We start from the raw sequence: 14,900 nt of genomic DNA, 5'->3' as shown, positions 1-14,900 counted from the left end.
TGAAAGGTGCTCAGTATGCACACAAAAAAAAAAATCCTTAAAGATGCAAAAACTTTACTTTATGATTCTACTTTATTTCCATCTGAAATGTAAGAATAGCAACAAAACTGAGGCAACAGTACAAATACATCAAATCCATCCCCCCCAACTGATGAGAAAATGTTGAACGTTTAAATTAACCTTGTTGCACTAAAATCAAGCTGAACAGCAGCAGCAGTTTCATCATTTGCCTTGAGATTCACTTTAAAAGTGCAGTCTCATATTGATTCTTTTATTTTTTTTGTTTGAGAGGTTCTTTGTAGGACATCAGATCAGGAACCAAATTGCTATTCATGCCGTAGGCTAAAAGGGACGGTAGACTTAAAGTGAGAGGAGTTAAAACAGCTCTTTTCAGGCACAGGGTGAACTGAGGAACTCTGAGTCATGCAGCCGTGTAACAGCCCGCGGTTGCTTTACTCTGTTGCCCTTGAATAATTTAACAGTATTTTTATGCTAACTAATACGTGCAGGCCCATGCTCCTGACTGGTGCTTGCATATGCCCATCATCCTGCCTTCCTCACCTGTCTGCTCCTTATGAATTATACCTGCTGCCAGTTTCATTGGTCTGGTGCCTGGTAACATGCTGTTAATCAGGGCAGCTGTGATTTAAAATAAAAAGTCTGACCCATGCCTTTGTTGTTTACCGTTTTATTCCACTGCACTGCACCGCCTCCACCACCTCCCTACAAAATTCAAATAAAGTACTTAACTCTAACCCTTTTCATTCTGTTATTTAAAGTCACTCCTCCTCCCCTCCTCCCAGTGAGCTGAGGTCGTAACAAGAGGACTCCAAGAACAAAAACATGAATTTGAGGAAATGAGCACAACGGATCCCCATTATGTAAAAGCAGTGTAAAAATGAACCAGTTTGCCTTTGAAAAGCAATTAAGTAAAACACAGATTAGTGAAAGTATTTAAAAGTTCTGTAGCTTCCACCACTGAATTCCACTTTAGGAATTAGAGACTCTTTGTGCTATACTTCTGTTATCTTGCAGGAAAGCTTTTAAGTTGTTTTGAACACTGTTAGCTTTTGTGGCTGTTGCAGACATCAACTAACAAGTATTACAAATACTGCCTCTATTTCCTGCTGCACAGACTGATAGTGCAGTTCGAGTGAGCTGTTACTATAATGTAAAATATTAGAGTGCCATTAAGACATCGCCTCGTACTTCCCACTGCCATCAATTTTAGTCCAGCAGCACTTCCACTGCATCTTAGAACTTAAAGAGCAGATGCTACCCGATACCATCTTCTTGAAGGCTAATCTATTCACTTAGTGAATCACTTTGCAGCTTCCAAACCAGTATACACCAGTAATATTTTAATTGTTTTGTATTTTCAAGCACATACTCTTCTCAGTTTAGGTCCAGTTAATGCAGTGTAAAACAATTGGCATGATCTATGAGATAGATCATTTATCACGAGGGAATACATAGCTCAGAATAGTTTTAATTTTCATTACTTGAGGTGTTTTGTGTAGTTTATATCAGTGAGAGTACTGTTTGCATATCCACATAACCAATATGACGCTTTTTCATCATCCACTGTGAAATGTTGGTTTCTCTAAAGTGCTTGGCCTTCTTCCAGTCCTTGTGTATTGACACTAATGCTTTAGGACCTCTATAGATCTTTTTTGACAGGAGCTTTTATGGTTGGAACTTTCTGTTCTTTATTTTATAAAATTACATCTGTGATGAAGTTTCTTTTCTCTCTTTCTCTGGGAACAAAGCTTGATATAGTGATGTTGTGATGGTGTCCTAACATTTGATTTGTTTTTCAGCTCTATGCAGTGTCCCCTTAGAAACATTCAGTGTAGCCATGATTTAAAGTCGAGAAAGCCCCTCTTTGGTTAGAATAACATTACGACTTTTATCACTTTGACTTATTTCTGGTGCCACCTTTCCCACTCTCCCACTGCTACTTAACAAGAATTGCTATGTTGGAAACTTGAAGCACAGCCATATTTGGGTGAACAAAGGCTGCAAGTTTATTTACCTGACGATTTGATCTAATCCACGTCCACATTTCATCTGAAAGCTGTTTCCATGGAAGCATACAGCTCAGACAACCTTACCCTTGTACAAAGGAGTTTGGTTGCTAAATAAAAAATATTGCAAATTTGGAATTTATTTAAATCTGGGAAAAAAAGTTACTACATTTTTAATGAGGTCATTTAGCATATTTAGTTCTACACAAACTTTTTGTATTTTGAAATTTGAATTGGCAGAATTTATTCAAAATGCAATGAAGGAATAAAAAAATGGAAATATATTTGCACATCTTTCTTTTGATAATTTGGTTATGTATTCCTGATTAAATGTAATCCATTTGAAGACAACTCAGTCTATGGGTTTATTAGGAAAGAAATAGTTGGAAATAAATCCATGAAAATCAGTGGGGTTGAGATTTAAAAGTGATGTAACACAAAGTTTACTGTAACTGTAAAAATCATATAAAGCAATAAAAATCTGATCCGAAGGCAACGTGCTGTTGAAAGTGCTTTCTTGGCAGGTTTCTCAGAAAGGCGGTCAGATATTTAATGTCTTCAAATATCCCTACGGACATATGATTGAAAATTCAATAGGGATAAGCCAGAGAAAAGCTCTGGCAAGGCATCCCATATTCCTCTGTGTTTTCCTACCTTGATTTAATATAAAATATAGAAAATAATGTTGTTTTTCCAAATAATAACAGCAGTAAATAAACACTCATTTACTAAAATTTACAGAATTAAAGTATTACAGCCCTCATTTCTTTATATTTTCCTAGGAAAATGTAAAATAGGTGCACAGGTTTAGTTGAACATCTGCAAACATACAAAGAAATACAGAATGTAAGGCAAAAACTGCATTTGTACAAATTTAATGAGCTTAAAAGTCTATATATGGTATGACCACGTTTATTCTTCATCATAGCCTGACCTCTTAGACAAGCTTTCCGGTAATTTCCTCAGGAATAGTTCTCCAGGCTTCTTGCAGGACATTCAGAGCTCTTGTTTCGATGTTAGCTACATTTTGTTCCACTTTCTGTCCAGATGATCATAGACTGCTTCAATAATGTGAGGTCCTGGATCCAGGGTGGCCAACCCATGCCTGATTGTCTTCAGTTGTATGGTTTTCTATCTATGTATGCTTTTAGTGCATTGGCAGCGTGTTTGGGACCATTTTCATAAGGAACAAATTAAACTACTGCCAATCAGATGCTTTCCAGATAGTACTGCATGGTCGATGCTCAAAATGCCAACAATTTTGACAAGATCCAGAAGACCACTGGCTGACATGTAGCCCCAAACTGCATTTATTGTCCAATTCACCCAGAAATGTTCGATAACCTTGTTTCCAAATACAACCCTGCATATCTTGTTACACATTGCCACGGTGTCAGTCGTGGCACAGACTCATAAACAATCCACCCAGGACTGTTTAATTGGATGTGGTGGCTGTTTTGTTAAACGTGACATTAACAGCATCAACTGGCTTATAGATGCCGACTCATTTAATAATGAACTAATGGACAGAGTAAAAAAAGTGACCGCAAAGACTACTTAGGTGAAATCATTATTTGTTACCCCACACGTGACACAAACGTCACCTCACAGGCCTGTGTGGTAGTAAAGTGCTGCCTTCACGTCCGTTACGTAAACAAATAATTGAAGACGAAACGTGAACTTAGGAGTTTTAACGGTCCTCATGCTGTTAAGTGTTAAGTGACTTTCGTTGGATTTCTAAAAATTAAATAAAGTGTGTATTGCTTTTCCTCATGAGTCGAGCCATTTACTCATATCACTAAGTGTCGCTAAGAGTTAAAACTCGCAAATTTCCGGTAGCTTTAAACGCAGCAGCAGTGACGTCTCCTCCTCCTCCTGACCGCTGGACCTGTTTGTAAGTGTTAAGTACGTTCTGATCGCAGAGCCAGTGCCTTAACGTCTACGACTGCATGGTATGTGATGTGTGAAGAAGGGCTGATAGCATTGGTTGTCAGCAGAGGGTTATATAGCAAGGCGAAGCTAACGGAGCAGCTAATCCCTAAATCAGCATTTTTGCTACCGTTAGCTTCAGCTAGCTGGTGCTGTGTATTCATCTACAGCCCACGATAGCACATGACTCAGATGTTTCACTGAGAACATCCACGTTTATGTCAGCCAGCAGAGCTGCATAAACCGACTGAGGGAAAATCAGCAGGTGAAACCGGTTCATGGGTTTTCAGCGTCTCCCTACCGGATAATATCTCCCCGGTATTGCCCAGCAGTACCCGTGATGGGACAGTGGGCTGAAGTGAAGAACATCTGCGCCACCTACTGTTGCAGCTGTAGGCAGTTAGTTTTTTTATTGCAATGTATTGACCATAGTGCAGAAAATATCAAAGCCCTAAGTTGAAAGTTTGAAAATGAACTTTAAGAAGAATGTAAAGATCCGAGATAACCACGCAGATGTCTTGCTAAACTTAATGTGTATGAAACAAATGCAAAAGAGCAAGTGTTTTTAACCCTCAGATGTCCTTAGGGACATTTATTGTCTTTTGCATTTTTAGTTTTAAACCATCTTCACTGTGTTGAGTGGAATATAGCCAAATTTGTCAAAGAATGTTTTTTTTACTTATTTTTTTTAATTGTGGTGTCAATTCATTAAATCAGCCTAAAATGGCTAAGTTACAGAAATCCATCCACCTTAATAATAATAATAATAATAATAATAATGGATACTTTATTGATCCCCATGGGGAAATTACTTGTTTTTCTCTGCATTTGACCCATTCACTCAGTGAAGCAGTGGGCAGCCCACTAAGCAGGCGCCCCGCCTTAGTTCCTTTGGACAAAAATGTCCACATTGAAACCCATTATAAACGCTATTTTTCACGCCAGAAAAATTACGGTCAAAGGGATCGTCAGGTTTCCAGCTTAGGTTTCGTTTTGGACTACAGGCCTTAGAGTTGTAATTTTTTTATTTGTCCACCGGGTGGCGCCCTTGCTTCACATTTGACCTCTGCTGGAAAACAGCGGGCTGCTTGGACAGACCTGCCGGAAATGAAGCCTCATTTCCGGCGTGCAGCAGCGGCTTCGCCCGCTGATCGGGCGGAACCATTTTTTGGTCCCTAGGACCATGAGAGGGTGCATTTTTTTTTTAGTCAACAGGAAATGACGTATTTGTTGTCACGTGGTATCGAACGTGTGGGCTGGAAAAAGCAGTCCCCGGTGATCGTGCCCCGGTGATCGTCGCGACTTACCCCGGCAACATGCACTTATTTCGGCCTAGAGGAGGAGCATTTGCCGCCTGGAGACCATTTTCTGGTCCTGAAAAAAAAAAAAAAAGGCGATCGAAATGACTCTTGGTGCCAATCTTTAGTCCATCTAAAGGCCTAATTATAATAACAATCAAATATTACTTCAAATGTTTTTTTGGGAAAATATTTAGTTTTTTTTTTTTAGTTTTTTTGTAATTTAAAGGGTTAAAACAACGAAAATATAATTAAAACTTTATATGAATATTTCAGGGAGAAGTAGTTTTAAAAGACTGACCAATTTAAAGTGGAAAAAAATATTAATATTTAATATTTTTATTGCACTTTTTGGGCGTGGTCGATAGTGTGCATTTTATGAAATGCGCTCCTGGAAAAAAAAATAAAAGGCGATCGAAATGACTCTTGGTGCCAATCTTTAGTCCATCTAAAGGCCTAATTATAATAACAATCAAATATTACTTCAAATGTTATTTTTTTTAAATATTGAGTTTTTTTGTTTTTGGGGGCTAAAAAAACAGGGCGCTCATGAAGTAAAACTGGGATTTAAAGGGTTAAAACAACGAAAATATAATTAAAACTTTATATGAATATTTCAGGGAGAAGTAGTTTTAAAAGACTGACCAATTTAAAGTGGAAAAAAATATTAATATATAATATTTTTATTGCACTTTTTGGGGAATGGACATTTATGTCCATTAGGGACCAAGGTGGATGTCTTTTTTAGGGATCTCCAAAGGTTAAAATTGTCCTTTTATTAATTTTGTTATGAATGTATTGAATTGATTTGTTAAAGAATAATTCTCCTGTTACAAATTTAAAAAGTATTACATTGAGTGCATTAATAGTTGTTACCACATTTGAAGATTGCCCGATCCAGTTACAGATAATTAATCTTATAATTAAATCTGTCTTGCCACATTTTTGGCTGCACTTCTTTGCATTGAAATCCTGAGGTTATTTTTTTCTTTTTAAAGTGATCTGATGAAAGTAAATTCACCAAAAGGCACAAAGCAAAAACAGCGTTTAACAGTTAATTTACCAGACTACATTCTTCAGTTTGGGGTGTCGGTGATAACTGATGTCTTGTTTAAAAAATAAAAGAAGAAAAAAGCAGGACTTTGTCCTTTACTAGAACGATAAAACCACAGTTCATCCATGCGGAGGCATCTAACTCAGCACAAAGTCATAGTCACAGCAGCAAAGGTATTGCACAAAGCTACAGGTTATACTGGGAAAGCAGAAGTAAACTATCTCACTTTCTTTTAATTGCCTTTCTTTTTGTGCAGCATGAGCATTGCACGACAGGTCCTGAACTGCTCCAGGTTTACATGTCGATCAGCTCACGTAACCTGCAGAAAGACATTTACTACTTCACAGGTAACAGCACTTTAAAAAGATTTGAACTGAGCCACAGAGGGTATGTGATATGTGGTTGTTAATCGGCAGGATGCACTGACTGAACTGATTTGTTAGCGATGTTTGTAGATGTATAACTGGAGAAGCTACACAGCCACCGAGCAAAGTCCTGAAACGTTGATGTTTTCTCAAGATCGAGCTAGTTAACGATTATTTTACCACCACCCCAATTTCTTCTATGTTGGGTGACTGGAAATGATTAAGTAGTGGAACCTGTCATACTGTTTTGTATTTTGTTGCAGCACGTAATGATGTCACGGCACACACATGCCAAAAGAATTGAAGGACTGGACAAGAACGTCTGGTGAGTAAAGCATTTGTATGTCTTTGTAAGAGACGGCAGGAGTTCTGTTAACAGACCACTTTTGTACCACTTTCAAATATGAAAATATGCCCTTTGTTTGCCCGTTGGTCAGAAATATGTACTAATTTCTGTTGTTTCTAGTGAAGCTTTATTCCTGTGTTACTTTAGGGTGGCATTCACGGCACTGGCAGCCGACCCATCTGTTGTTAACCTGGGCCAGGGCTTTCCAGACATTCCTCCACCTTCTTATGTCAAGGAAGCGCTAGCGAAGGCCGCATCAGTTGACAGGATGAACCAGTACACCAGAGGCTTTGTATGTCTTTGTGGATCACAATCTGCAGAGTTTCGTGTGTTAAAACTCCCATACCATCTTAATGAATACTGCATTATTATGGTTTTTCTGTTCTTTCACTTATGCTCTGTGTTTATTGAAAAGGGGCATCCATCATTGGTGAAGGCCCTCTCTCAGGTGTATGGGAAGGCCTATGGACGTCAGATTGATCCCTTAAAAGAAATTCTGGTCACGGTTGGTGGTTATGGTTCCTTATTTAGCGCCATCCAAGCTCTAGTGGAAGAAGGGGATGAGGTGAGGACTTCGCTCCCGTGCTTCATATTCACAAACGTTCATATTTACATCCATAAATGTTCTCCCAGCGCATTCACTGTGTAATTTCCCTTCTTCCAGGTCATCATTATTGAACCTTTCTTTGATTGTTATGTACCTATGGTTCGTATGGCCGGGGGCAAGCCTGTGTTGATACCGCTAAGACTTGTAAGTATGGCCATGTGTTTAGTTTGCATCCCCAAATACAACTTAAAACAACCTGCAAAAAAGAATATAACCTATTCTGTACAACATATAATTAAACTATTAACATGAGAAAAGAGAAAATTCACTGTTAGAAAGATGTGCTGTGCTGTAAAGAGTTCATCTGAATTCAGTGCATGGAGCACTGTCTACCTGCTGCTCCGGCCTGAGGATGTTAGCAGATGTCAGTACCTTTAACACAAATCAACATTTCAGAAGTCTGGAAAGAAGACGATCACAAGCGCTGACTGGTTTCTGGACCCAGATGAGCTCGCAGGTAAATTCAACTCTAAGACAAAGGCCATCATCATCAACACTCCCAACAATCCCATTGGAAAGGTAAGCACACAGCTAAGTTATCTGTCACTGTGTTTGAAAAAGCCACTGAGACGATGACCGTTGCTCTGACCAGTTCGTTCCTGTCTTCTTCCTGCAGGTTTTCACCAAAGACGAGTTGCAGATGATCGCAGACCTCTGCATTAAACATGACACTCTGTGCTTCAGTGATGAGGTTTATGAGTGGCTCGTCTACAGGGGACACCAGCATGTCAAAATTGGTATGTGTATTGGTCAACAGGCATTTCTCCAGCTACAAACATGAAATGTAGTTAGGAGCGACGGCCATGTCCAGCTCGAAGAACGTAATCAAGATTGTGCATCAAAATGACGTTTTTTCACAAACTGGCGCCTGCTCCTATGTGTTTTTAAATTATTAATTCTACCTTTATGACTGTGAACCAAATTGTTGAAGCACATAATTACTTTTTACTTTGTATTTGACATTTCAACATTGTTTTCTCTCTGCAGCAACTCTGCCTGGAATGTGGGATAGAACTGTTACTATTGGCAGTGCAGGAAAGACGTTTAGTGTGACTGGATGGAAGGTAAGTCGTGTTAAGCCATGTTATTATTTAACGATGACTTATTTAATCACTAATCTGACCTTGTTGTGACATTTGTATCTTCTAGCTTGGTTGGTCTATTGGACCTGAGCAGTTGATGAAGCATCTTCAGACAGTCATGCAGAATTCCCTGTACACCTGTCCCACACCTCTGCAGGCGAGTCCACCAAACATCCCAGTTATGCTGGCTCTTGATTGTACTTCAGTTCTAAAGTTGTTTTTCTTGTCAGGAGGCAGTGGCACAAGGTTTACTCCTAAACTATGAGCTGATGGATCAGCCTGAGTGTTATTTCACTTCACTGGCAGATGAACTTGAAGGAAAGAGGGACCGCCTGGCTGCCATTGTGGAGGAGGCTGGCATGACTCCTGTAATCCCAGAGGGAGGCTACTTCATGCTCGTGGATGTCACAGCTCTTAGTGAGTTACTGCAATTTTAAACTGACATCGCAAAACACTTAGTTATATGTGACTTGTGTTTCTTACAGTTTGGTATTGTGTTCTAACTTCAGCTGGGTCTAGTTAACAATTTTCTGTTTTCATATTTATACTGTGTGCTTTGGGGTGGCTGTAGCTCAGGAGGTAGAGCAGTTCTTCTGCTAACTGGAAGGATGGTGCTTCAATTCCTGGCTGCGCCAGTCTGTATGCCAAACATGTGAATTTTAGATATAAAGAACCTCTATAGGAAAAAGTGTCTGTATGAATAGGTGTGGATGGGTAAATGAGGCTAGTTGTATAAAGCACTTTGAGTATCCAGGTAGAGCAGAAAAGTGCCTTATAAGAACCAGTCCATTTACCATTTCCTTTAACTCAAAAAAGAAAGTAATCTCAACCAACGGTTGCTATTGATGTAACAAAGACAGTTACATCATTAACCCTAAAAAATATCTTCCCCCAAAGGAGTTTTTAATATGCAGTGAGCTCAGTGAGTGACTCAAACGAAACTTCACACAACGAATGTCATGTACACCGTTTGTTTTTTGGTGTCCCCAAGTGACCAGAAAATCTATTACTGCAAGTTTGATAAAGTATGCATATGCAGGGATCGACGGGTGCTTGAAACCCTTAAAAATGCTTGAATTTTAATGTTGTCTTTTCAAGGTTTGAAAAGTGCTTGAATTTCAGATGTGGTGCTTAAAAGTACTTGAAACTGTATTTCATTTACCACAAAAAAACTGACCGAATAGTTTTCTTATCAGTTAGAGAAATAAAATAAGTCACAAAGTCTAAAAGTAAAATTTCTCCGCCTGGGCTGCCTAGCACCTCTCCATGTCAGTCTGTTTCAATGTGTGACCCCGCCCCTCCCCCCGGACAGTCGGGGATGAGTGCGCTAACGTGCCTGGAGATTGCTGTTTAAATGAGTGTTTGATGGAAACGACAATGGCGGAGTTTGCGCTCTCGAGTCACATGATAGGTTAGTCCTAGTAAATAATTTTTGAGAATGTGTACATAACACATGCAAATTTTCAAAACTATTACTATTATTTTGCTAGCTATCAAACTTGCTGGAGAAATGATTGAAATGCACTGAGTGTGATGCAGTACGTCAGCGCTGTTATGGCAGTTAGTTATGGCATGGTGATTTATGGAATATGCTGTGAATTTAGCTAACATTACTTAGTAGTAACAGTAATGTGAGTTCACTCAAGTAAAAGGTTTAAACATTAGTCCGATACTTAATTAACCAACTTAAGGCTTAAGGAAATAATGTAATAAGAGGGACTGATCCATATGGGCACAAAGAATAGCCACTTTTTTTGTGCTACCAAATTTCCCTGGTGGTGCATTTTTCTATGTTTTAACAAACGGGAACAAAGGACATTTTTAAATAACATTTTTTGTTTTAATTTTTACATGGCCTTACTGAGGTGATGCTAAGTTAAACATGCATTCTTTTTTTGGTAATGTGCTGGAAAAGCTTGAAAATGGACATTGAAAGTGCTTAAAAAGTGCTTGAATTTGACCCTGTAAAATGCGTATGAACCCTGCATATGTAGACCGTCATGTGGATAACTTATGAATACTAGATCGAACAGATTCCCATGCCTGTGTGACAAAACCAGCCCAAACGCCATCCCATGAATTAGCCGGTAGGCATAGTTGGTAAGGCCAGACAGGTACAGTGGTTGGAGAGTATTACAACATGTTTTGTGTGTACTTGATCACCTGCAATCAGTTAAGTGAGATTTGAGTATAAATATATTATTCATTAAATGTAATTTTCATAAGAAATAGGCTGGAAAAACCCCCAAGCTGCAGCAACTAGGGCTGAACGATATATCGCATTTGCGATAATATCGCGACATGATCAAGTGCAATTTTCTAACCGCAAAGGCTGCGATTATACTCTGGACATGTCCAAATTCATGGGCTGCATCCTCCTGAGGCCGCATTTGTAGACCGATTACGTCACAGCGACGCGCCGAAGGCTGTCCAAATTACTACCATATCCCAGAATTCATAGCGCGGCCCAGCCAAACTCCAGTTTCCAGCAATGGCGGCCGCTACTAAGTTTTAAAATTACTCATACTAATCTTTCTGGGTCACAAAATAAACTTTTAACATATTTTCAGGTGAGAAAGTAGTTGTGTAAACTAGGGCTGGGCCATATTATACCGTTCACGGTAATACCGGTATAATGTTAGGCAACGATAGGAAAATGAAATATCGCGATAGAATGGGAGTAAAACGCGCATGCGCAGTGCCTTTGTTTTCATACGCACATGGCCGATTGTTGAGTGAAACAGATGAACCAGAATTGGTTTGTAAAAATGGTGCAACTTCAGTGATGTGGAACTGGTTTGGTGTTTGTCCGTCAGATACACAACAAAGCACATTTTTTTGCAGAACATGCAAGCGGCCGTTGTTATTGTCGTATTTGTCGGACTAAGATGCTCTTAAATCTGGGAGTAATCTGGGTCCTAAACTCCGTATGCTTCAGGTCAAACAACACTGCAGCATCACTTAGAGTTAAAAACTGTCTAAATTCTTTCATCTTTAATAAAACGATCAGCATTGCTGCTTTACCAGGTGTAACTATAAAGTTTAACTTCCAGGCATCCATGAAAACAAAAGTTATTACATTTAACGGAGTTAGAAGTTAGCAGGAAGCTAGCGGAAGTTAGCTCGCTAGTTTCGCTAGTTACCTAAGCATGATATTGCATGTTCTGACTGAGAGATTTCTGAAAAAAAATCAAACGTACAGCTCTGCTATCACTTCCAACATAAATGAAGACAGGAAACTAAACAGCAGTGACGTTTGTAGGGTTACTGAAGTTGGGCTAGCTGGTATATAATGATGTGCTACGTGATCGCTAGCGACACAGCTATGTTAGCATAACATAAACAGTGAAGCTGGAGGACCAACACTAACACTTTTCCACTTATAAAAGTTAACGTGAAGGTTCTTCATGGTTAGAGACAAATGCAATCGCATGGCAGGATGCTGTAAACGGACCAAACTTCAGTCAGGAGAACAACTGAGATAATCCATCCACAATACGAGGTTAGTCATTAATATACTGCAGCAACATGGGAATAGAGCAGCTGCCAGAGAATTCAACATTAATGAATCAATGGTACAGAAGTGGAGGAAGCAAGAAGAATGAGTTTAATAAAGTTTGATTTATCGGACTGCTTTGTTTCGCTTAATGTGCCTTATAATCCTGTGCACCTTATGGTCCGAAACATACGTACTGCACACTGCAGTTTAATGTTGCAAAGCACCTCTTTTTAACTTCAGTGGATATTATACATGGTTATGCTCAGTATATGTCAGCCCATTTCTACTGGAAATGCCTTTTGGTTAAACTTTCAGCAAGGAATTTGCATTTGCACTGTTACATTTTTATAAAGCTTTAATGTACATAAAAACCAGCTTCTTGTTTAAGTGAAAATAAATGGAAGGTTGTCTTTTTGCGCTAGTAATGTTGTGGAGTTGTATTTTGTCTCGCATCAATTATATCGTCGGTTATATCGTTATCGCAAATTTTCAAATATATATCGTGATAAATATTTTTGGCCATATCGCCCTGCTCTAGTGTAAACATCAAATATCTGCTCGGTTTATCAAGATATCCCATATTTGCAAAAGTGCTTCGACGTTTTCAGAGGCGTCTGCTACCCACCAGCTCGACAGCTAGCCGGGAGCTCGAGGGTTACTGATGCGGCCGAGAACGGCACAACTCCCGGCACATCATTTTCAGATCACCGCGGAGTTTCGCTGCTCGGGTTAAACGTAATATATAAGTCACTTAGACAACCTAAAAATGTTATTGTTGGGCTTTTTTCAGTGTTTTGTTTGTTCGTGAGTAAATCGGTTTGGCTGAGATTAAAGTTATTAGATTAGATAAAATAAAACTTTATTAATCCCCCGGGTGGGTTCCTCCTTGGTTTTCACACAGCTGACTAAACGTCAAACAGAAAACTTATTAAACAGAAGTATGAGACAGTCGAGAATTTACACCAGTGTCTGGTTATATTTTAGATAGCAAGAAGCAGACGGCCGAGTTTATTAAACTCCACCGAGACAGCGGTGACGCTAATCAGAAGGCTAGACCGTCCAATTTCACGCCTTTAAATTTTAAAGGCGTGTTTGTGTGTGTGTTTATACAATTGCTATTATGTTTGCACTTTATGTGTAATGTTACTGACTGCAGAGATCAGTAAGATGTGTGTATTTTTTATTTATTAGTTTTATTTATTTAATATTATTTTTTAATTGAATGACTGTCTAGTAGTTCACAGATGTCGAAAAACTGAGTGTGGTAAAGCCACATTGCTTGTCTTTGTTTAATAATACAGAAGACAAAGACCTTAAAAAATAATCGCATATCGCATCGCAATCGCAATATTGGGGCAAAAAATCGCAATTAGATTATTTTCCATAATCGTTCAGCCCTAGCAGCAACACCTCAAAAATAACCCAGTAAGGATCTGCTGACCTGACGACTGGTCAGTGAGACTGTTCCTTACCCTTAAAATGTATATCCCCCCTCTCTGTGTTCATTATAGATCAGGACCTTTCACATATGGATGAGGATGAAGCCTATGACTACAAGTTTGTGAAGTGGATGATTAAAGAAAAGGTAAATATTTCTTCATTCTACTATATTGGAAGCAACATGTTTTTAAAATGTTGGTTTTTTTTGTTGTTTTTTTAAATGGAAATATATATTTTACACAGAAACTAGCAGCCATTCCAGTTACAGCATTTGTTGGAGAAGAGTCTACGAAAGACTTTGAGAAATATATTCGCCTTTGCTTCATTAAGGTAAACACACAAAGTGTCAATAAACACAGTACCTCTAAAATTATCCAGTGAAGATGAATCTTGGCTGAGGTGCAGTTTTTATTTTTCCTCCGTTTCTCTTAACAGCAAGATAGTACTCTCGACGCAGCGCGGAGCATCTTGAAGAGCTGGACGAAGGTTTAACGGGAGGTGCTTCGGAAGACTTCTACACTAACTGGAAATTAGCCAAATGTATTAGAAGAGTTGAATATAGAGTACATAATTTGAACTGTACAGTGTGTTAGGAGAAAGGAAACCCAAATATTGAATAGATGAAAAAACCTTAGTCAGTCATTCTGTTTTTGGCTGTTATTTGTAGAGGGTTAAATCGTGAAACACAACAGAACAGGAAGAAAGAATCTGCTGTAACTGTGCCTTTTCTGTGTCCTTTCCACTAAAGTCTTTCCACTAAAACTATGGGACTGGTTTGTTAAAACTTTATTGTTATCAAATGTTTTGTAAAATTTTAGTGCTAATCATTGGATTAACAGCAATCTGCTGGTACCAAACATCCATAAAGGTTTAAGACTCCTTTTAAAAAGTACAGTTATTAAATGTATTGACAAGGATGCTGAAGATGTAGCTCCCAGGCAGGAGGAAATGGGAACGGTATCAAAGGAAGGAGATACATGAATATAGTGAATGAGGACGTGCAGAGGGGTTGATTTATTAGAAGTGGATGTTAGGGATGGAGTGAGCTGAAGGCCGATGATGCACTGTGGCGATCCCTAAAGGGAGCATCCCAAAGAAGCTTGAGAATTAATGTATTGACAAAATTTGGTGTTATTTTGTTTTCTGTTTCTCTGCTTAAATCATTTGATTTGTTCTCATTGGTGCAGTTTGTTTTGCAGTGCAGGCATGCTCACTGTGAAAAAGAACACATTAAGACATTACTAAAAAATAAA

At 38.8% G+C, this 14,900-nt stretch overlaps 1 protein-coding gene across 3 annotated transcripts; it reads left to right on the top strand.

Annotated features, from left to right (window-relative positions):
* The first annotated feature begins 3,871 nt into the window (after window positions 1-3,871).
* Window positions 3,872-14,414, top strand: LOC146641475 (kynurenine--oxoglutarate transaminase 3-like). Of its 3 annotated transcripts, none has more exons than XM_085398406.1 (14): window positions 3,872-3,921; window positions 6,565-6,655; window positions 6,937-6,998; window positions 7,167-7,311; window positions 7,435-7,584; window positions 7,684-7,770; window positions 8,023-8,145; window positions 8,243-8,363; window positions 8,614-8,690; window positions 8,776-8,865; window positions 8,939-9,125; window positions 13,719-13,792; window positions 13,891-13,977; window positions 14,083-14,414. In XM_085398406.1, exons 2-14 carry the CDS (start codon window positions 6,566-6,568, stop codon window positions 14,137-14,139), a joined length of 1,350 nt encoding a protein of 449 aa, XP_085254532.1. In that variant the 5' UTR covers window positions 3,872-3,921; window position 6,565; the 3' UTR covers window positions 14,140-14,414. The 3 variants fall into 3 exon arrangements, with proteins under 3 accessions (XP_085254532.1, XP_085254533.1, XP_085254531.1); XM_085398407.1 differs by having other exon boundaries at window positions 3,872-3,932; XM_085398405.1 differs by having other exon boundaries at window positions 3,889-3,979.
* Window positions 14,415-14,900: the final 486 nt, after the last annotated feature.

This window comes from Rhamphochromis longiceps, linkage group LG23, assembly GCF_057381845.1.
Source record: "Rhamphochromis longiceps isolate RC_006_pf linkage group LG23, R_longiceps_female_GT1.1, whole genome shotgun sequence".
Classification (NCBI taxonomy): Eukaryota; Metazoa; Chordata; class Actinopteri; order Cichliformes; family Cichlidae; genus Rhamphochromis; species Rhamphochromis longiceps.
This window is presented reverse-complemented; position numbering and strand designations above follow the sequence as displayed.

Coding starts and splice junctions, on each gene's coding strand:
- LOC146641475 (XM_085398406.1), top strand. CDS start 6,566: ATGAGCATTGCACGACAGGTCCTGAACTGCTCCAGGTTTACATGTCGA. Junction 13,793..13,890: donor AGTGGATGATTAAAGAAAAG/GTAAATATTTCT, acceptor TATTTTACACAG/AAACTAGCAGCCATTCCAGT. Junction 13,978..14,082: donor TTCGCCTTTGCTTCATTAAG/GTAAACACACAA, acceptor TTCTCTTAACAG/CAAGATAGTACTCTCGACGC.